The following is a 22,171-nucleotide window of genomic DNA, read 5'->3' as shown; positions in this document are numbered from 1 at the left end:
TGTGTCACACAGAAACACGACTTCATCTTATGAACGTCAACTCATCAGTAAAGTGGCTTTGGAGAAGTTTTACACCAAGGTACATTTATTTTTCTTATTCTTGTAATTAAATACATACTGTGAGTGCAAATAGTTAAAGAGTCCAGGGTCTAAAGAACTACAGAGTATAGTTGAACATAGTACAAAGTTGGACAGTTATTCAAACAAGCTAAATATCACCAGATACTCCTTGTCTTCATAAGTTGTACAATAGTACCTAAAATATGAGCGTGGGTATTGTTCCTTATGGTTATACAAAAGCAAAAACCCTACAATTACCACATCTAAGACGCATATCGTTAAATTATTGTGCTTGGAAACACCAAAAGGAAATCATTTTGGATATTTATATATATTGACATATACTGAGAGAAGCCCCATCTGCTAACTCAGAAACATGAAGCGGTATTCAACATTGGCAGCAGAGCACGTCTGTGGGCGTTTAGCCATTTTGTGCCAAACCGTACAGTTTGTGGTAAGCACTGCAAAGCAAAAAATGTAGCGTGACTTTTAAAAACTGCACAAAAGATATCAAATATTATTTACCCAAGGCTCGACTTCATGCACTTCATAATAAGCAACACAAAAAAAGTCAGTTTCTTTTTTTGTCTTCGAGTTGTGTACTTGTCTACCTAGAAACAGGATTATGTGCATATGTGTGACTGTTTGTGTGTGTGTTAGTGATTAGACTGCTATAGACAAGGTGAAGGCTTCTCCAGTGGATGCTTTTAGAGAACACCAAGATGACATAGCACTACGCCCCACAGATGACGACCAGGCTCTTTAACGGTGGGCCTGACTCCGAGCTGGACTGGACTGTCAGCTTCTCGGTGAGACACGTGGGTCTACTCCTCCTTCCTCTTGGCTCCAGGGATCTTTGCCTGGATCCTTGACAGAGAAAACAGGAATTTAATTTTTATGTTAACAGCAAGATGTTTACGCTGGATTTTCTTTTTCTTTTTTTTTAATTTAAGGAGGGCATGACTTTGTGTGTTCTCTTTTTATGGTAGTCAATGGACCCGGCAAGTAGAGTCTGACTAAAATTAGCAACCTGCGTCCAGGAAGTGCATATTTAGGTATGAAAAGCAGTTACAAACCTAAAAACTCCTTGATTTTTGAGGGGTGTTGATGAGTTTATTTAAAGAAACACCCTGGGCATAATGCAAACATCTGTGGCTTTTCATTTCTTCAAAAGTGGCTGGAGAATAGGTAAATTTGCTAAGCAGTTAGAATTAGTATTTTCACATCCCACAGTTTTGATATTTTTATCATTAACAATAGTATCTGATAATTTTAGTTAAATAAAATGTGCAATAGCATCAGCAAACCTATATTTGTTTTTCCTCATTTGCCCATGCCACAGTTTGAGAACCACTGAGTTGCATAAATATATGAAAGATGCCCAGTAGAAGTTCACTTATATACTGGACACTGAGCAACTTTGGAGAAGTCTGACTGTGACCACTGAAAATGGCAGGTACTTCTCCTTCATTTGTTTGCAGTAGACAAACATGAAAGTTGGTAAGTTGTAAACTTCCCCCCCCCCCCCCTTTCTTTGGCAAAAAAGTTCCTCAAATAAAATAACTGAATGGCAGCCACTCACTTGCCCACCACAGAGTTGACCTGGGTCCGTATTAGTCCCACGTACTGATCAATTTGTGCCTAAAAACAAAAAAAAAGACTTTTTAGAAGTTGAGCAATGTTTTTTCCAAACCTTAGCTGACTTGAGTTGATGTGCATTCCTACCTGATGTTTCTCATAGACCACAGGCAAGGTGAACATGGAGACCACAGCTGCAGAGGCACAGAAAAATAATGGTTAAAGTACTCTGACCTGAAGTGGAAATATGTTAAAAACAGGAAAAAAGTTGTTTCAACAGGAGGCCAAGCACACCCCAACCACTTCCCTTATCTAAGGTAAACTGGAAAAGCAAACACATACATGAAATAGAGCAGTACATGCCTCCAATAAATGCATTTGGTGCTCTCTCATGGTGACTGACATGTCATACTTCTGTTTAGTTCCCAATATATAAGGCTCTGTATTCTGATGATTATTAGGCTTCAGATGGAGTGTGAGTGAGTCAACAGCAGTGCCTGAAAGTCAGGATGAGCTCACCTAGGATGAGCAGTGTCAGGCCGTTGAAGAGAGCGCCTACGTAGGTCAGGAGCCACATCAGAACAGCAAACTGAAACAAAGTGTAGTTAAAGTTAGAGCTAGCAGACTTCTCAGCAGGGCTAAAAAGCAAACAGTGATCTTCTTTTAAATGTGATGCAAACCTTCAAAGAGTCAACCAGATCTTGTACAAGGAACAGCCTGCGGAGCTCCTTCATACAGGTGTTGGTGTAGAGCAGGATTTTGTCAGCATATTTACTAATCTGGTCCTGAGACAGAGCGACTTCCATCTCCAGGTAGGCCCTGGTAACATATACGAGCGCAGACAAAAGTGATACATGTCCACAGCCATCCATTATGTGAATGTCACTGACTGTTTAATGCAAACTGGTCATTTTCTTCAACTGTTTCCACTCACTTGAAAGGATGTCCCTCATCTGTCTTCTGCACAGCCTGCAGTACAGACTTGTAGATCCTGAAGCTGATGGTGGCCGAGAGGGCAGCCAGGGCTAAGTAAGCTCCGACACTGACCACACTGAACTGGGTCAGGGAGAAGAGGAGCAGAAGCACGCTGCTAAACACGGCCCCTGACTGCTTCACATTCCTCCAGTAGAGCAGATCAATCGCTGGGGAGGGAAGGACAGAACAAAGGTAAACTGTGTTAGGATCCATAACCAGCATTCTTTAGGTTCAATTGGTATCCACAGATGTACGTTTCACAAACTGGATTAGACTGCAGCGGTCTACACACCACACATTTGGGTCAAATTACTGGAAGCTGTTCACAACCCAGGGTCCTCAGAGAGCTGTCACGTTATCTTGTTTTAACCCAGCTTCATAACCCAGCTTTTCATTAGGTTAGGCAGAATGAAGGTGTCCCAGTGACGGTGTGCCGGTTAAGTTTCTTTACCTCTATATATAGAGCGACCTTTCCAAAGGTAATAACTGACTCTGACTAGTTGAACAAGTGCTTCAATCTGTGTTGCGACACTCCAGGCCGGAGGGCTTCATTGTTATACCTGACGTGTGCTTAAAATCAGGAGCATCTGGTTGGGTCTCATACGTATACAAACATACATACCATCGGGCACGTTACACTCCAGATACACCTGCACTGCCTGCTCACAGTGCAGAATTAATGATTGACATATAGCTCATTGAACGCAGCAGCAGAAATAGAAGCACTATCAGCAGTTCACAGATTATGGCTCAATGTGATCTGGTCAGAGCAGCAGCTCTGGATCATGATGAAGGATGACGATGCATCAGGATCTCATTAATGCAGCAAAACATAATGATTCCTGTGAAGCACGCTCCCTCATACAGGAAGAAATATTTTGGATATACACATACCGCCAGGCTGTCATGTGTCTTGCTGCACTGGTTTCCTTCTGTTCTTCTTTGGGTGGTGGGCCCTGTAATTTAAAGCCACTAGCAAAGCAAAGTGATAACTGAGGATTAGCTCAGTGTACCATTACAGCTCCAGCAGCCGACGGGTCCTCCTCTGGCAGTCGGCTGGAAACATGGGCTTGTTTCCATGAGAACTGTCGGCTGCTCCTTTCACCTCTGCTGAACCGGCTGCCCCTCCACTGCAAGCACACCGCTACCACTGCGAGCCAGACAGAACCACTATAGTACGGACGCCATTAAATCCTTGATGACATGCAGGGAGAACTGTTTAATGTAAGGTATTGTGCCCACGAAGAACAGAAGATCGCTGCTGGGGTTTCTTGGGTGTCTTCCTCTGTGCTGTCCGCCTGCCTGCCTGCTCGCTCTAATTTTAGCTGTGAGCAGCATAGTGATGACGGCCATCTTTACTCTCCACTAAAAGGCATCTGTAGATGCCAAAGAGGGAGGCTAAACCTGGATGTGAAAGAACAACGATTGTCACTGAGTGAGTCTCAGCTCCGTCACACACTGTTCCCACACTGTGAAACAGCATGTCTTGTCTTCTTAGTAACTAAAATACATTACAAAAATGCTCAAGACCTAGCCCAAACAACACCACCACTGTGAAATCAAAGACTCATTCATTGTCACAGCAGCTGCACATGGACCACTCCCCATTCGATCCATTGTTGCTGGCACGGCTCTCCATGTGGCTACTGATTTGAACGGAGATGCTCACATTCAATACACACAAAGACACACACACACACGGGCAGGCACAGGTAGCGCAGACAAATCAACAACAGACATTTCTGCTCGGGTGACAGGTGTTGACAAGGCAACAGCGACTGAGGTCTGTGATGCGCCGCACAGATGGCACGCAGACTGAAAAGCTTTAGCTGCAGCAGAAGCGAGTACTGACCTGCGGCTCCCATGGCTGAACAGGGAAAGAGGCAGTTGCTTTATCCACGGACAAAAGGAGAGCGGTGAAAGGGGAGTCCCCCCCCCCCCCCCCCCCTGCACAGGAGGGGAGGGGCTACAGCCACACCAGCAAATCAGCATTCGCCTGAGCAGGAATGGGGGCTGAGGGATGGAGAGGGACGTGTATGGGGTGCGGTTGCCAAAGAACCACATTGCAATCCAGCACACACACACACACACACATGCAAACACACACTCGTTCTCTGTTGGAGTGCTTTTATGCTCAGACTTTAAGCGCAGACTAGCTGAGATGAGACAAAGAACGTCAACCAGCCACTAATTTAAAAGTCAGCACATCAGAGTGGAAGAACCAAAAGGCTTAAAACTGCACGATTTGACTTACGACAGCTAATAATCTTCCTAGACTGCTCCATTAAAACGCTTTGGTGGCATGGCGCTGCTGAGCACCTGCCTGATGCAGTTACCATAGTTACCATGCTCCATTTTCTCCCCACCGTTCAGTGAGAGATGGAGAGACAGGAAGGGAGGGGAAAGAACGTTCCTTTGGGAACAGAGAGAGATTCATTTTCTCCGAATCTGGGGAGACATCGGCACATAATGTGTCTTTGCACCCGACATATGAACAGCCACTCCCTTTATTGTGGAGCACAAAAGGACAATAGCAGGTTAAATAGAAGGCTTATGGGTGGACAAGGCTGTGTCAGTGTATAATGAAGAGAAGTGAGTGTTTAAAAGGCTTATACATTATAAGTCGACAGTTAACAACCACATCACGAGCAAAATTAGTGTTTGAATTCATATTGATCAAAAGACATTGTGTCTCTTAAGATGCTAAAGCTTCGGCTCCTACACATTTTTTTTTGAATGGGTGAATGAGAAACTTTAAGTGGTCTGTAGAACCACAAGTGCAGCCCATTCACCAAAAGCCTGTTTAACAGCTTAGTCTGATATTCATATAAAGGAAACCCTTAGGTATGATAGCACGATGTAAATCCCAAGTACAGCGATGACGGGGGGAAGCTGATTGAATGTACACAGGAAGCACAAATGCTGCCTGACAGCCCAGTCTGATGATATAATTATTTGCTCTGATATTGAACACAAACACTGAGCAAAAAAGAACAAAACAGAAAATGATTAACACCAGTGCCAATAATTTGATTTCCCATCCCCCTTTTTCTGTAGTGGAACTAGTTTAGCCTGACCTCATTAAATCACTGAAGACATCCTGGTGGCCTGAAATGAGCCATCAGCCAGATGGAAAAAACATGCAACAAGACTTCTGTTGCAACCATCTTTCACAGCCGAGAGTCGGGAAAGATTTGGACCACGGCCACTGTGATTTGGACTTGGGGATGGTACCTCATCATGGTCATTATTATTCTCTAATATTGGTTAAATAAATATATTAATGCTATATTAACACAGCTCAATGACAACTTAAGACTGTTAAAACTATCTGAAAGCAGACACACCCACACCCATATATGTATATATATATATATATATGCACTGTGTTCATATCAAACAAGACCAACATATCAAAGAGTGAGGTTTGAACTAATAGCTCAGACTTCAGATTGCGCTGACTCTCAGTTTTAGATATTTTTTTTCTACTCTTATGATGAGAAAAACAGGGGATGGGATCTTTCTGATGTGGTCATGTCAGAGTCATATCAAACCCCACACATCTGCTGTCCAAACCTTCGAACTGTGAGGGGCATTCAATCACAAGGAAGTTGGCTTGAAAGGTGAGCTAAGGGGCTGCACTGAGGCCCAGTGTAAGATTAAAAAAAGATTATTATAATATTTGAAAAGCTAATACAGTCTTGACAGTTGGTTTTAGAGCTGCCACTAGTGTTCTTAATTTTAAAAACTCTGTGACTTTATAAAGTTAAATTCTCCAGGTGGCAGCAGATAGAAAAGCATCCGCAGTGGAGAGAATATATTTTGGCCAACAGTGTGCAATAGAAAACCCATAAGCTGTTTTGTATACCTGTCATTTTTTATTATTTTGATTACATCATGTATCCATGACTCACCCCTGGACAAGCCTACATCATAGTTTGATCAACCCTGATTAGTTTGGTGGCAGTGAATCAGTATTTTGTATGGCAATGAGAATGACTACACAAAAATGCCTACAGCTTCAAAATGATGATGCACAGGCATTTAAAAGGAGAAGATAAATCAGCTCACTTTCATCCTTTGTTGTGCTGACTGCGGTGACTTAATTTGATGCGATATTGATGCTGTGTATCGTTCGCATCAGGCTATAATGTTACACAGCCTGGGGTATCGATGTAGATCAAATTAAATGTATAATGACTCAGCACATTAATAACAAATAGGATGTTTTTGTCATCCTGAATCAGATACTGTTATGGTCTCTGCTGTGATACAATAAACAGACCAGTCTGTCATGTTTCTATGGCTTAACTAGACCTAAAAAGACGACAGATAATGAACCACAATCGGCGTGGAGGAAAAGACGCCATTTTCTCTCTCGGCCCCCTCTGTAAGCTCTTCCTTGCTGTTGGCACAGACGGCCGGAGGATGCTCTTCTCCGGCCCAGTCTCTGCAAGGTGCCATGGCGGCCAGAGAGAAAGGGCTGATGTAATGGGACTGGGTGCGCCCTGGTTACCATGGAGACAGTCTGTCAGTGCCATTCGGATGCTGTGACTGCCTCGTTACACAAAACAGAGCATCCGCCATAATAAACCAGCTTCCCTACACAGTCGCAAAGCGGGGAGGGTGATTACAGCAATATGCCTTGGTTCATGACACTAGCATCCATATTACCATGCACCCAAAACAGATGGCTCCCAGCACACTGATGAGGATACAGTTATTTTCCAAAACACCAAGCAGCGTCTCTCACCCCCCTCCCCCTCCCTTTGTTTTCCTTTTTTTTTGTGAGATGCACAGACATGAAACAAGAAACGATCCGTCATAAGGGCGTGTCCGTGAGAAAGGTGGAACAGCAAACGGCACAGTTTGAATCCCGTACGCTTACAGCTAATATGTAACATGCAAACCACACATGCAAGGGTGACACACATGAATGTTTAACCTACATGCAGAAATAACCATGTTACCCCTCCACGGCCACAACGTATGCACAGACAATAAATGAGCAAATCACAGTAAACACGTCAGTACCCTGGCCTTTCCAACTGCTCCAGGAGCATTCCTTCTTGGTCACGTCTGCAGCTCCCTGCATGCTGGTGATCAGTTTCTGTCCCTGTTCTCTCTCTCTCTTGATTTTCTCTTTCTGCTCTCCGTTTTCTTCTTTGCCTAGCTCTTCGGTCGCACCGACTCACTCACTCATCCCAGAAAGGCATGAATAGTCGAAAAAGGATGCGAGAGAGAGGCTGAGACGACAGAGAGGGAGGAAGGGAGGGAGGGAGGAAAGGTTTCCAAGGTGCTGCCGGCGCACGGAGCACAAAGACTGATGCTTGTGGAGCGGTGCTGGCTAGAAACAGAAGGAGAAGGGAAAGTGCGTATGTGCCTGTCTGTGTGGAGGGAATGGAGCGGAGGGGGGTAAATTGTAAACACCACACCACAGTTTCTGCTGCAGCAAATCATCCATGCAATGATTAAGAGCCCGGGGATTTTGGGGGGTGGTGACAATCGAAGCTTCTTTCCTTTCACAATAAAAGTCCTAACAGAGCATCTAATTTGTAATAGTGGGGGTAAAAGCAACGGAAGGATTAGGTGGATGCAGGGTCACGTGGTGTTTAGAAAGCTGCTTTTGTCGTAGCTCCAGTGTGGCATCATATGTATTTGAATCATTTGCAATATGCGCATTAAATATAGCACATACCACATGCTGTGCAGCCTTAAATAAAGAAGAAAAAAGGGAATTCTATAGTCTGATGTCATGCTGCACACCAGACAGGATGCAATGGAATATTTTATGAGCATTGAAAAATATGGCAACCATCCAGATTCGTTATTCTCTATTTGCACATGACACAATTTATGATTGTAGCCATAGATTAAAATAGCCTTTTCCAATATGACTCACTGGCAAATGAAGAGGCAAAGTGCTTGTTCTTAATAATTCATAACAAGAGACACTGTGCATTTACAGCACAATGCTCCTTGCTTAGTGCCTTCGGGATGTTTGTGTGTTATGGTTTCCTCTCCAGAACACATTTGTAATGCAAATGAAGCTGGAAAATGTGACAGAAAAAAGCAAAGTTGGATGTGTAAAAATGCAACTTAAAGAGCACAGTCATTGTGTGGTGTCAACGTTGAACAGAAAACAATGTGCTAATACCAGTTTTCAATCCCATCAAAGCTGCCAGTCCTGTCCCCTCAGTCCTCCTCCCCTCCACCCGCTGACAGCCACACCTCACACCTTCTGCTTCCTCTACAAGCTTGACGGGCCTTCATGCCAATACCCATGGAGAGGAAATGAAAAAGCTAACCTGGTCCCCCATCGCTGTTGCTATGGCAACTGGTATGGAAGTGCATGGACTGATGCAAACAAAATCTTCTCCCCTTCAACACAGCCTAACATAACAAAGGTGCACTATGCCCTCTAGTGGTGGAGATAAAAAAAGACCTGACCTGCTTTTTACTAGCATTTCCAGAACCTTCTTCTAGCCTCAGTAAACAAAGTAAAACAAATGCATTCAGCTGTTATGAAATGTGTCAGTTTACATTTTAAACATGCAGCTATTCACCTGATTCAACCAGGGTGTCGGTACAACCCATGCTTTCTTAGAGGCCACAGAGGAACCAACGCAGACAAAAAAAAATCTAAATCAGAGGTTATTTTATTTGCTCTACAAACATGGGGGATTCAAGAGGATTCCTTCAAAGCTCTTAAGTAAGAGAGTGCCCCAGTTTTGACATCACAGGATTATGTAAACCCGCTGTTTACACTGACAGCCAGAACAGCCAATAGAAATCAAAATAGCCCTGCTGAGATCAAAAGGTGCAGGCTATCCAGCATTAACTGCTCACTGTGAGTGGCATGTCTGACTTATCTAATCTCAGGGGGCTGAAGGCTGATGTGTGAAGCCAGATGTTGTCAAGATGCTGGAAGCCCTCCACCCCCTCCTGCACATTTGTAATTCTTATCATTTGCATCATTAGAGTCACAGGCCTGAAACTGTAGCTGATTTTCAGTTGCCTTGCATTTTAAAGCACCATATCCTTTCTCTGTTTTTCCTTCTATACACCACCAGGGGGAACCAATTGTGGGGCTAGTGCAACACAAGCCTTCCCACCCACTCCTTGTACAGAGATAAACACTGAGCAGCTATTTCACGGCCTTGTCAACAAATCATTGCCAAAACACGCAGTCCATTAAGTAGCTTCTATGATAAACACCAGCAGATAAATTAGTACTTGTTCCATGAGCTGACAGCTAGTATTTAAGATGGGAGCACAGCAACAAATAAAAGATCACAAATAAGTTATAAGTTTGTGTGTAAACCTAAGAAGATATAACAGCAACAGTTTTAGGACTCACCTTTTTGTTTATCAAAGCCCTCCAGGAAAGTTGATGCAATAGGCTTTCCCAGGTCTCCTTTGCCCTCGCTGGTGATTTTGTGCATGTCTTCCTGGTGGGGCTTTTCTGATCGCACCTCGGGAGGCACGGCCGCAGTTGGGGGCTTTGGTTTGCTAGGGCGATCCTCCTCCTTTTTCACTGGGCTCTTGATCTTTTCTGAAACCAGGGGCTCAACGGGCGCCCCCTCAGTGGTACTGCGGGGAGGGACAGTGGTGGGAACCAGGGGGGAGGGAGGGCTGACTCCCTGTTTGGGGCCACTGAAGCCTTGCTCTCTCTTTGGGCTTTCTTCGGACGCAGACTCAATGAAGAGATCACTGTCAAGCTCTGCCTCCCTCTCTTCCCTCAGTATGCTGTAAGCTGTGGGTGGAGCGTGACTGCCAGCGAGGCCTAAACCACCCTTGGCAACTGGGGGACTGTCAAAGGGGTTGTTAGGCTGGCTGAACATGCCCTTGCTTTTAGGTGGCTGGGCAAATGGGTTGCTACTGGCCTTAGGAGGTTCCTCAGACACCAGCTCAATCTCAGAGTCCCCAGACTCTGCGCTGCTGCCATCATGGTCCCTGCCACTGCCCTTTGTGCCTGGGCTGCTTTTGGAAACTGCATCAGACTTGAATATGTCATGAGAGGGGAAATCTTTTTCTGCTCACAAAAAAATCCAGAGAAAAGAAGGCATTAGTGTCTTCCTTGCAAATCTGGACACACAGTATGTGCATACATGACTTAAAGCTAGATTACATAACTTTTGAAAGAATAAATAAAACTCTTTTCTTTTAGCAAATAAAGTCTGTCTACAAGTGCTAAATGTTAGCATTTTCTCCTATTAATATGGTAATTTGCACACCCCAGCCACAGAGAAAAAACTTAACCTGTAATTCTAATGTGTGTGTGTGTGTGTGTGTGTGTATTGATGCTGATATACCAAGCTACAGACTTTTTTCCATGTAGTGCACAGGTGAAAGGTGTTTGTGTGTGACTATGTGCTTTGCCTACTTGTTGGTGAAGCACTGGGAGTGGAGGCTGGGCTGTCGTCCTCTGGCTCTGACAGCGTGACAGTGGGGACCCCCTGTATGCCCACACTGAGGACGCTTTCACGTTCAGACGCATTGACTGAGGGGGGGTGTGGCGGCGGCTCTGCCTTAGTAGTTGTTGGCTGGGACTCGGTCAAAGTGATCTTCACCGGGCTGGCCGTCTGTGGCGTGTCGCCTAGGTTTCGGTAGGAACGGTAGTCTCCCAGCTCCTCATCAGATGGCTCCTCAACATAGGGGAAAGAATGCGAGCCCAGTGCCGGACCTAGATTTTCTTCATCCTCATCATCCTCATCTCTTCTGGGATTCTTATCAATGTAGCTGCCCAATAAGTCATGTCCAGCTGAGCCTTTGTCCAGCAGGTTGTGCAGAGCCCCCTGTTGCTGGTCAGGGCGCTCGTCGCCGTGGCTGATGTCCATGTAGTTGTAGGATTCTGTCTTATCTGAGCCCAGCAGAGATTTTGCTGCATCACTAGCTTGGCTGGAAGTCATCTTGGAGCTGAAGCTGTAGGTGTCACTTGAGAAGTGATCCAAGGAAGAAGAACCTGAAGCGTGGCTAGAGGGCTTCAGGTCGTCAGACAGGTAGGAGGCTTCCTGGCCCGTTGTGAAGGTCTGATTGGACAGCAGGGAAGTGTAGACATCACCATCATCATTCATAGGCTTCCTGAACAGGCCAGACATGGGATCATCTACAAAAACAACCAGACAGACAGAAAGCAAGAGCGAGAGAGAGGCATGAAACTTAGGTGACAGATAAGTGTCACACAGAATCAAACCAGCCTGTGCCTGAGCAGTCTGATTAATGAAAACATCCAGTTAAACAAGGCTGCGCTTCAGCTGGATCTGCTACCAAAAAGAGGGGCTGTGAAAGCAGCACAGTCAGACTGGGTGCCTGTCTGTGCAGATCAGGAGGGATGCGGTAACAGAGCGTACTTGTACCCGACGAGGGACAAAGGGGGATTGTTCAGGCTCCCCCAAAAAACACAGTGTCGGAGCCAAAGTCTGTTCTAAATCATGCCAGCAAAGGGTATTCTGTAATCACATTTCTACTCTGTAATCACCAGTTCTCCATCTTCACAAAATAGTGTCATCAAAATGAGCTTATGCACACATGCTAATGATGCAGCACAGGAACGGTGAGGACCAGGCAGGAAAATAACCAGTCTCACATAATGCAAACTGAAGTGGTAAACAGGTGATTGCTGGCAGGTGTGAGGACTACTCCCTGCCGTCTTTCTGGACTGTGCTGTGTGTCCCTTTGTGGACTGGGCTGATTTATCCACTTGTGTGGTAAGCTGAAAGGTTTTCATCAGTTGCTTCTAGTCACTGTAATGTATATTAAGACTGATCCATGAAGATATGGATAAGCAGTAACAATACAGAGGTATGTCCTGACGGGCAACTTCTGCTTATATTAGGATTATTTAATTTAGTATTTTAGCCTCCCATTACAGGAGTGTAGTCCTGTCCTCTATTTCTACTGCTTAAGCAGGTGAGTCAGTTCAAGTCAGACATGAGCTGTAGTTGGAGTTGACTCACTTTATAAATTTGAATGTCCATGCTTCATTAATGCGGTGTTTTAGTTTATATTGTAATGAAGTTTGCTTACTGATAGGATACTCCCAGTGCTAAAGCAGTGGCTTGTTGGCTTCCCACAACCATGATGTTTTTCACGTATTTTAATATTCCATAAATGTTTTAAATATTTTTTTAATAATTTAATTTAATATGGTTTTAATAAACACCCATAACAATGACACATAATGTCACATAAAACAGGAAGGAATGTCAGAACATTAAGGATCAGGAGCAAAGGTCAAGTCAAGTATTTCCATTTCCTGACTTTAATTTCAATTCAGTTTTATTTTTATAGCGCCAAATGACAACAGTTGCCTTAAGGTAGGACGAAGACCAACAATCAAATGTCCTACTATTAGCAGCACGTGGTGGCAGTAGGAAGGAAGAAGATCCTTTTTTTCCCCTCCAGCAGAACCAGGCTCAGGGAAGGGCAGGGGACGGGGCAAAACTTTTAATAAATTTGGATCAACTGAAGAATTCATGTCAAACTTCCCAGTCTAAGTTGACAAAGAGTCCCACTTCATATAAAACTGCAACATTTTTATCTCATCCTCCTGTCACACATATTGAGACAATGTCCGACATTTTTATTGGTTCTACTTTATAAAAGTAAACATGGCTGAAAGAGACACATCTGCAGGTCTATGGGTACATCCCTAACCAAACATGTCTGGATAGTTTGTGTATTTCTTCAGTTTCAGCCTACCCTTTTTTAGTATTGTTCCACTTTGTCCCACACATGCCTACTCTTTGCCCCACATTTAGTTTGTTGGAATCTGTTCACCCTATACCAGTTTTAGTTGTGCAACATGTGTATAAAATGAACATCAGCAATCACAGTAGTCCCACAAAAATACAAACTATATACCATATAATGTTAATATTTGTATTATGCTGTGTACAAATCAGAGTTTATGCTTCCACAAATCCAGCTCCTCCCCCCTGCTCTCCAGCCTTGCTTCTCCCAGGGCAGCGGTGAGGCTATAAATAGGCTGGATCCAGCTGCTGGGCTGGATGAGGGGGTAAGATTTTAAATAGCAGCCTTCGGGTTAGCTCTGGAGGATGCAGACTGACTGACAGAAGACCCAACAGGTCAGGACGTCCCGTCCCTCCCTTTGCTTCCTCTGAAAAGCCCCGCCACCCTTTCCTTCGGCTGTCCTTCCAACTGCTGCTTCCTCAGTCATTAACAATAGATCATACCGCAGTACAGGGACATAAACACTACACACACAAACTGAGATACAGGGGAAAGCGTGATGTGGCACGGAAGGAAAGCAAAGCAGGTCAACACGTTTTTCAATAGGTTGCTGTTGAGCCATATTCAGCTCAGTAACATGAATGCCCTTGATGTACTGCTAAAGTGAAGCAACATGTAATCCTCTTAGTCCACTACTATGGTATAGGTCCCATCAATCGTCCCACAGGCAACAGCATCATAATCTTAACACTCACTGATTCACTGTACAAATGCTGTGCAGTGGGAAGCACTTAAAGCCACTAAAAACTGTGAAGCAAGGTCATCTCCCAAACTGGGAACTGCTCATGCTCCTGTTGATTGTAGGCAACACCCCCACTGCTTCCATCTATATCAAGCATTTTTACATAACAACACAGGAAATACAGTTCAACAGCACGTTCAACAATTAAGAGGCACGATTTCTGTCTTTAACCGCCATGAGAGCAGCTGCTCTGAGCAGCCGCTTGACAAACTTGGTGGAGATTGAGGGCATTTTGAATCTGCTGATCTGATATAGCACCCAGACAATGGGAAAAAAACCCATAAGGCTGAAACGAATGCCTTACTGCAGTTGGGACAGGATTGGAAAAGACAACAGAGGAATTCTCAGCTCACACAACATAATCATGTCACTGAAAGGATGGCGCAGTGCTGTGAATGGGCAGTCCCTTTGTTGTCCTCTGTGCAGCCAGTGCAGCTCTGAAACTAATGCAGCCTGACAATCTGTGCTACACCAAGGCATGGGCTCCTAATTATCAGGCAACACACAAATGTGAGCACAGATATCAAAAGGGTTTGGAGTTGCAACATGAATATATTAGCACTGGAAATAAAGGTGCACTGAGCCGCCTATATGGCAGTCATTCAGTGTGCAATAAAAACGAAAAAGCATTAAAAAAGAAACTTTGAAAATGAGGAGATGCAAAAAGAAATGTCGCTTTTCCCCCCCACAAAGCATGCCTACAGACTCGAGCATCATGGTGCCTCACTCCTTGCAGGCAGCAGTGCAGGAAAGAGTCAAAAGGCATGCTGCTGATTCCATGATCCGTAGAACAAGCTGGACTGACATTCTGGCATAAGTCTGTCTGTCTGCACTGTCCGAGCACACAGAGACCCTCAATAGTCCCAGTCATACAGTTAGTTTCATAAGCCTTTGGATGATGACTTTTTGGGGGGAATTTATGCCTCTGTACGGCCCACAGGATTTGAGATTTAAAAACTAAATCAAGAGGTGATTGGAGATGGGGTTTCACCTGTAATTCAAGTGCTTTAACTAAAGTACTGGATTAACTGCTTAGGAATTACAATTGTCAAATTAAGCAGGAACTTATATTTGGCATCACTGGAACTCTCAATATGAGGTCCAAAGAGATGTGGATGCAAATGAATGCAAATACAAATCGTATACAACAAGATGAAAACTGGTTATACTCAAGAAGAAGGAGGCCAGATTAGAGTTTGCAAGAAAACACCTAAAAGAGAGAGAATTTGTTTTCAGATGGAACCAAGATTAACTTCTACCTTAATAATGGGAGCAGAATTGTATGGAAAAAACTGAGAGACAGCCCATAATCTGGAGCATACCATCTGTCATGGTGGAGATAATGTTATGGTATGGACATGTATGGCTGCCAGTGTAACCGGGTCACTAATGTTTATTGATGACGTGACTGCTGATAAGAGGCAGTAGGATGAATTATGAAGTGTGTAGGGCTGTGCTCTCTGCTCAAATTCAGCCTAATGCTGCAAAACTGATCTGACAGCTCTTCACAGTTCAGATGGATAAATACCCAAAGCATATCGCGGTATAATTTGAAGCATGTGCAGTAATGATATATATTGCGATATATTCTTTTCTTCTGTATAATGTATTTTCCACACTATAAGGCACTTAAAAACTTTGGTAAGCAGCACTGCTTGATGGATTGTCAGAGCATTAAGGCTGCCGTAGTGAGGAGCTTCGCGGAGTAATCTGGGCTTCAGGTCCCTAAGTCAAACGAACACTGAGAGTTAAAAACGGTCTAAATTCTTTCATCTTTAATAAAATGATCAGCGTTGCTGCTTTACCAGGTGTAACAATTAAGTTTAACATCCAGGCATCGATGAAAACAGAATTTAATACATTCAACGAAGTTACAAGTTAACAGGAAGTTAGCTCGCTAGTTTCCACCTAAACATTTCATACCATGTTCTGAGAGATTTTTGAAACTAATTAAAACGTACAGCTCTGCTACAACTTCCAACATAAATGAAGACAGAAAACTAAACAGCAGTGACGTTTGCAGGGTTACTGAAGTTGGACTACCTGGTATATAATGTTGTGCTACGTGATTGCTAGCGACACAGCTATGTTAGCATAACATTAGCACAGTGAAGCTGGAGGATGAACGCCAACTTTTTTTCCCACTCGATAAAAGTTAACGTGAGGGATTCTGGTGGTCAGGCACAAATGCAATCGCATAGCAGGATGCTATACATGGGCCAAACTTCAGTCAGGAGAACAACTGAGATTATTCATCCATAATACGAGGTTAGTTATTAATATACTGCAACAACATGGGAATAGAACAGCTGCGAGAGAATTCAACATTAATGAATCAATGTTACGGAAGTGGAGGAAGCGCAGTTTTTGGCTTTCCCCATATTTCAAAAGTGCTTCATCTCTTTGCTATGACTGTGGTGCGGCACAATTTGCCGATGATAATGGTTGTAGCCGCTGCGATGCTTTTGACCAAAACAGGTGCAGCTTGATGACATCATCAACATGCGCTATCGCGGTAGAGCGGTATAGTCAAAATCTCTATCGTTGGCCAAATTTATATAGTTTCTATCGTATATCGTTTATATCGCCCACCCCTAAATGAGATATTCTTCATTGACCAAGTCACCTCATCTCAACCCAACAGAATGTTTTTTAGTTACCGAAGACCAAACTTAAGGCAGAGCGACAAGCTTATCAAGGGAGGAAACACAACATGTGGTGATGTGACACCAGCCAGTCATTTACTGAAAAAGAGTTTTATCCAAGCATAAATAACAATCTTTACAGTTAAAATTTTTAGTTTGTTCCATTCATTTTGAACTTCTAAATATTGGGGACTGTGTATCAAACGTCAGTTAAGGCAATACTTTTGAATTATAGCTGACAGTCTACACTTAAAATAATCTTTATTGTTTGAGTTCAAGTGTTGTGGTGTACGGAAGTAAAATCCCAACCCCCCCAAAAGTGCAGTTCTTCAAAAACATATAGTGTATTTGAGCTTCTCCTTTAGGCATCTCTGACTTCACAGCTCTGTTAGGAATCCATTACTCCACCCATGACCCAATGAGCAATGGTGTTACTTTTCAGGTGTTCTCTTTCACCATATGACCTTGTGGAAATGGCTCTATTACAGTGCTCTTCTTTCAACCCATCTGTGCATTTGGGGCTTGAACTTCCTACAAGTTGTCCTTTCTTTACCGGAAAGACAAAAACTGCACAAAAACATGCTAAACATGGACTATATCCAAAGACATGTGCATGTGTCAAAATCACAAAACATTTAAATAAGCCAAAAGTACATGGAAGTGCATATTATTCACTTGTTTTTATTCTTCTGTTTCCCTTTATTGGGTTTTGTAAGTGTGTTAGCAGAGCACAAGTGGTTTACATGCTGGTAAATTTATTTAACTAACTGGTGGTATTTTATGAAGAAAGTTAAGTATTTGCCTTTTGTGATTGATGTGGATGATTGAAATTATAACTCTAGGGTTCACTATGATTTCCTGGTAGCTGGTATAATAATAGATTTCTAAATTGAGTCTTTTGTATATCAGTGTTTAAATGAAGTTAAAGTTGTAATGGTCTCTGGCTCTAAAAGCTCTGGCTATTACATTTAAGTTCATGTACAAGCAGATGAATACCAATCACTGAGTACCACATTTTAATGATGGTAAAGAAAAAGAAAAAAAGGGGAGCACAAAAACAGCCTATACTGAGAGCTGAGGTCGATAGGAGAGCAGCTGGGCAGATGGATTCAAGTGCTCTGCTGCATTGATCCGAAATGACAAGGGCATACAATTACTGTAAGAAATGTTTGGTGAATCCACCACTGTTTAAAAAAAAATCACTTAAGGCCACCAGGACAATTTTTATTGTTCCAGCAGCCTCTGTCAAAAATAAATCCATTTAGAGGCAGTTTAAATAAAATCTATCCCCATTTAGAATGTAGCTGTTATACAGTGCTTGTCTTCCAGTGTATTGATTCTATCTTTCCTGCTTGGATGAAGCTTTATGGATGAATAGAGAGAATGTGGGAGGATCCAGACCGAGCGTCTGCACACCGCTCTCATCGGGTCAATTTAGCGTGACTTTTAAACAGCAATTCGCTTTTAAAAGTGTGGATGCAGGTAGGAAGGCAAGCTGACAAAGACTACCATAATTTACACGCCCACACACAAAAAAAAACTAATGGTCAATGCTCGTTGTGAGTGCCTTTGTTGATAGTAATTCTAATCCCGAGAGCACTTTCGCACTATGCCCAGGGATTACTCAGGACTCTCTGCTCAGCGCTAGAGAGCTGGTAAGATCAGATACATGGCATCATGTTTCACATGTTGGCTTTGAATTGCCTTCCGGGTGAACACATGGGATCTAAAATGTTGACTTATTGATATAATGAGCGCACTAATGCTTTTATATGGTCCCTCTTCAAAAGAGCTTCTTGAGTTTGGTCTACCACACCTTTATTTGTCCTTATATGCCTCAGCATTAGGTAACAGGTCCAGGAGACTGTAAATCCAGATTACACATTATTAAAACTAGTGCCAACTCAGAAGGACTGCAACCCAGGTTAATTCTTTAAAGCTACAATTTACAGATGTCTCCTAAACGTGTCACACACAGACAAGCTAAAAATTATGGTTGTGAAAAGAGGACTGGCATAAGGATGCATTAATTGAATATAAACATTGCCGTGGAGAGCGTGGCGATTGTGGATGCCACTCCTACACACAGAATGGAGTAGTCAGCAGTCAATATACAGGAAGCATGGGTAACAGACAGCAACTTGCAGCCAGAATATGGGCAATTATGCACTGAACCTCAGGTTCATCAACGCACTCGCTCGGCTCTTCAGCATTGCATCCACCAAGTTTGACTGAGTTATCAAGATTGCTGAAGAAAAGGTGGACAGATGAACTATTATTAAGATATGTAAGGCTCATGCAACAGCAGAAACACTCCTGACCATAAGATACCAAGTTAAAGTTAACCTTAAAGGAAAGTGTTGTCTATCATATTTTTACTCTTTCCCATCACGCCAGCCTTTTGAAACACCAGCCTTGTCATCACAGCTTCACCTCTCTAACCATTAAGCCCCCTTCTTTCTTATTTTATCTTGCATCTTTATCATCTGCTCTGAAAAGACCTTGTACTGCTTACCCCCTCCCCCCTCCCCTTGGGAACAGCTCTCACGGCTAAAAGCACTGTGCTGGCTTATGCAGTCCACTAAGTGCTTTTTCTATCTCAAAGATATGGAAAAGTCCCAGCCAGACATATGCTGTCTCATCCTTGTCACTGATCTGTGCTAAAAGGAGAAAAACGTGAGTCTAATCCACCCATCAGCCACTGGATTGGAGTAGAAAGTTTCTTATGACCGATATGCTTTTTCAGGTTGTGATAAAATGATGCACCAGGAGGAGTTATGAAAAAGTAAAGGCAGTGTCACTGTTTGTGTATCTTATGTGCTCAGTTTTTTTCTTCACTGGCAGAATTCAGGCCCAAGCTATCAGAAACACCATCTGCTACAGAACAACCAAACCCAACTGTTGTGTTCTCGCAGCACATCAGAGCTGGTCAGAGCTCCTTCCGCTCCTTCCTTTTCTCGTGACTCTTGAAACTTTTATAGGATGGGAAACTTTTAGATCAAAGAGGTTATCCGATCCGAGGATAAGGTTCTGCCCTGTGGTGATTTAATATGGCTGAAATCAGCATTATCGGGGTCTGTGGGTACATCAGAGCTGTGAACATGATTTAGAACAGACATGGATTGATTATCTGCAGAAAGATATGGTTTCCAATCTCATTTTGTTCAAAGCCAAAAAAATTCCAACCTCAAAACTATTTTTTCAGCAACGCAGAGAAGAGAAAAAGAAAAGCATGAGTGGACTTTTAGGAGTGAATGTCTTTGACAAAGATCAGACTGGACGATAACATGACTACATAAGAGTGAAACGTCCTCTCTGCCCTGCTAGATGTGATGAGATCTGCACTGTTCCCACCAAGAACATAACTGACAAAGTGGATTACTTCACTGGTATGGATACGGCTCAATGGGAGTCCGAGGAACAGCACAAAGCTATTCTTTTCCTCTTTTAGGAACCAAAACAAAGTGTGTGTGTGTGTGTGTGTGTTTGTCTGCATGCACCTACCCATGTTTGAGCCTGTCTGGCACAGAATGCCAAAAAGTAGAGCAAGTGCTCTGTTTACGTCTTCTAGAACACGAGGACAAATGCTGACAAGCCAGTTTAAAATGTCACACTGACTTGCTTTAAACGCTTCAGCAGCGTTTCTGTGTGTTTTATGTCAATTTTCCAAGCGGTTTTCCTACTGCACAATTCAGATTTGGATACTGTCATGGACAACTCCGTGCATCAAAGGATTTAAGTCCAATTTAAGCATTCAGCTATGCTGTTGTCCTTAAAGGATTTACCAGTGGCTAGATGTTTTCTTTTCTGTTTTGGAGCAGCTGCTGCAGAAGCAGCAGCAAGTGAAATGTGAAAAACCTGAGCAGCAAGGAAGAAAAACTGGGCAGCTCTTTTTTTTCTTCTTTTTTTTAAAGCACAAGCTCATGAATTTTTCAGTGGATTGGTGAATAAAAGTGCAGGGCTCTAGTTTTGCTCGCCAAGTGAACAGTGAACACTGTTAAGGATTAAAAATAGCAGCTTGAGATGAGCAGTGCTAAGGAGAATGATGACGGATCCAGAACCAAGGTCTGCCTTAATCTTATCACAAAGTCCAGCATCCAGCAATGTGATGACATCACTGACACTATCCACGGAGGTGCACACAAAAACTGGGATGCATCATGTAACCCCTCTCTCGCGCATAAATATAAAAGACAGACAACAACTCCCCTAAAGTTCCCAAAACCTTTCCAAACTCATCTAGTTCGTGAGTTCTTCTTCTTATTATTATTATTATCATTATATTAGGTTCTTTCATGTTTATTCATCTATGTTATAAACGTGTCCTCTCTGTTACCCATTCTTTTTTGTATTTTTAGTTTTGTTACTGGACTAATGAAATCTTATGCTTAGGGATTAAGCTGTTCTCTTTCTATCCAGACACTGGCTTTGTAAGCTAAGGCCTGTAATTTGTAGCCTCACCTTCTCAACAAGCAAATATTTCTAATATAGATGTAGACCTAGCCCACATGTACGAGATGATACAGTAGTTATGGTAATGAACAGGCCATTCAGAGTTCAACAGGCTATTTGGTATTGCCTTCATCCAAGCAGATTCTTGTCTCCTGAGCGGAAAACCACTCGGTCATGAGCTATATGACGTTTCATAACTATAAAGGGCTGTTGCCGCGTTTAGTTTGGAAATATGTCTGCCATTTTTTCCCCTACGGCATCACTGAAGTTGCTTCCTCTTGGCTTTGTTTTTGTTTTCGAGCTCGGAAGTTTTATCCCGGGCTTACAGACAAGCCGTCTGTCGTAACGCTAATTCTCTGATAAATGCTCTCGCCTGCGTCCCTCACACTGTATTTATTCACACCGTAACATCGTCCTGTTACCTTCTGAAAAAGAAGACACGTAACGTGGCTAGACTGATTATAAACTGTCACATATTTAAGCATTTAAGGGCAATAAGTGCAAGCTTTACCTGTAGATGCAGTTTCCATAGCAACGGGAGGCCTTTTCCCGTCGTCCTGGAAAGGATGAAATTGTTGATCCAGGTCGCCCAACGCGTCGCCGCCTCTCGGCTTCAATTCTTCGCGCAGCTCGCCGAAGCGGCTCTGTGTGTTACCAAACAGGCCGTTCCTCTCATAGTCATCCCCAAACCACTTCCCCTCCGAGCCTAGCTCCTCACCGGGCTGCGCAGACATGCCTTTTTCCTGTCGTCGGACAGATGATATTATACTAGCTACACAAAGCTGCTGCCGCTTCTCTCTCTGCCGTAATCGTTTGCGCTAGGATGTGTGACGGAGAAAACCGCGCAACAACAACAACAACAATAGTGCGGCTCCTGGCTGGCGTCTGTCAGCTGAGACCGGGGTTTGTGGACGCCACAGATGAGGCGGTGCAGTCGAGAGCGAGAGGAGAAGGAGAAGGAGTG

At 43.3% G+C, this 22,171-nt stretch overlaps 1 protein-coding gene across 1 annotated transcript; it reads right to left on the bottom strand.

Annotated features, from left to right (window-relative positions):
* Positions 1-63: 63 nt before the first annotated feature.
* On the bottom strand, positions 64-22,138 carry rtn1a (reticulon 1a). Its single transcript, XM_085441240.1, has 9 exons — positions 21,719-22,138; positions 11,000-11,722; positions 9,974-10,648; positions 2,573-2,780; positions 2,319-2,457; positions 2,158-2,227; positions 1,786-1,832; positions 1,643-1,701; positions 64-927 (listed from the first exon to the last, which is right to left on the bottom strand). Exons 1-9 carry the CDS (start codon positions 21,939-21,941, stop codon positions 885-887), a joined length of 2,187 nt encoding a protein of 728 aa, XP_085297366.1. The 5' UTR covers positions 21,942-22,138; the 3' UTR covers positions 64-884.
* Between the last annotated feature and the right edge of the window lie 33 nt (positions 22,139-22,171).

Source organism: Copadichromis virginalis, linkage group LG19 (genome assembly GCF_057382275.1).
Source record: "Copadichromis virginalis isolate Kocher_CV1m ecotype Utaka linkage group LG19, C_Virginalis_male_GT1.1, whole genome shotgun sequence".
In the NCBI taxonomy this organism is placed as follows: Eukaryota; Metazoa; Chordata; class Actinopteri; order Cichliformes; family Cichlidae; genus Copadichromis; species Copadichromis virginalis.
The sequence above is the reverse complement of the archived record's forward strand: the minus strand, read 5'-3'. Positions and strand labels throughout refer to the sequence as shown.

Bases quoted from the DNA above. Each gene is read 5' to 3' on its own strand.
- rtn1a (XM_085441240.1), bottom strand. From the start codon at position 21,941: ATGTCTGCGCAGCCCGGTGAGGAGCTAGGCTCGGAGGGGAAGTGGTTT. The intron at 10,649-10,999 runs GTAGGCAAAGCA...TTTTGTGAGCAG, and splicing joins TCCCAGTGCTTCACCAACAA to AAAAAGATTTCCCCTCTCAT. The intron at 2,458-2,572 runs GTGAGTGGAAAC...ATATGTTACCAG, and splicing joins GATGAGGGACATCCTTTCAA to GGCCTACCTGGAGATGGAAG.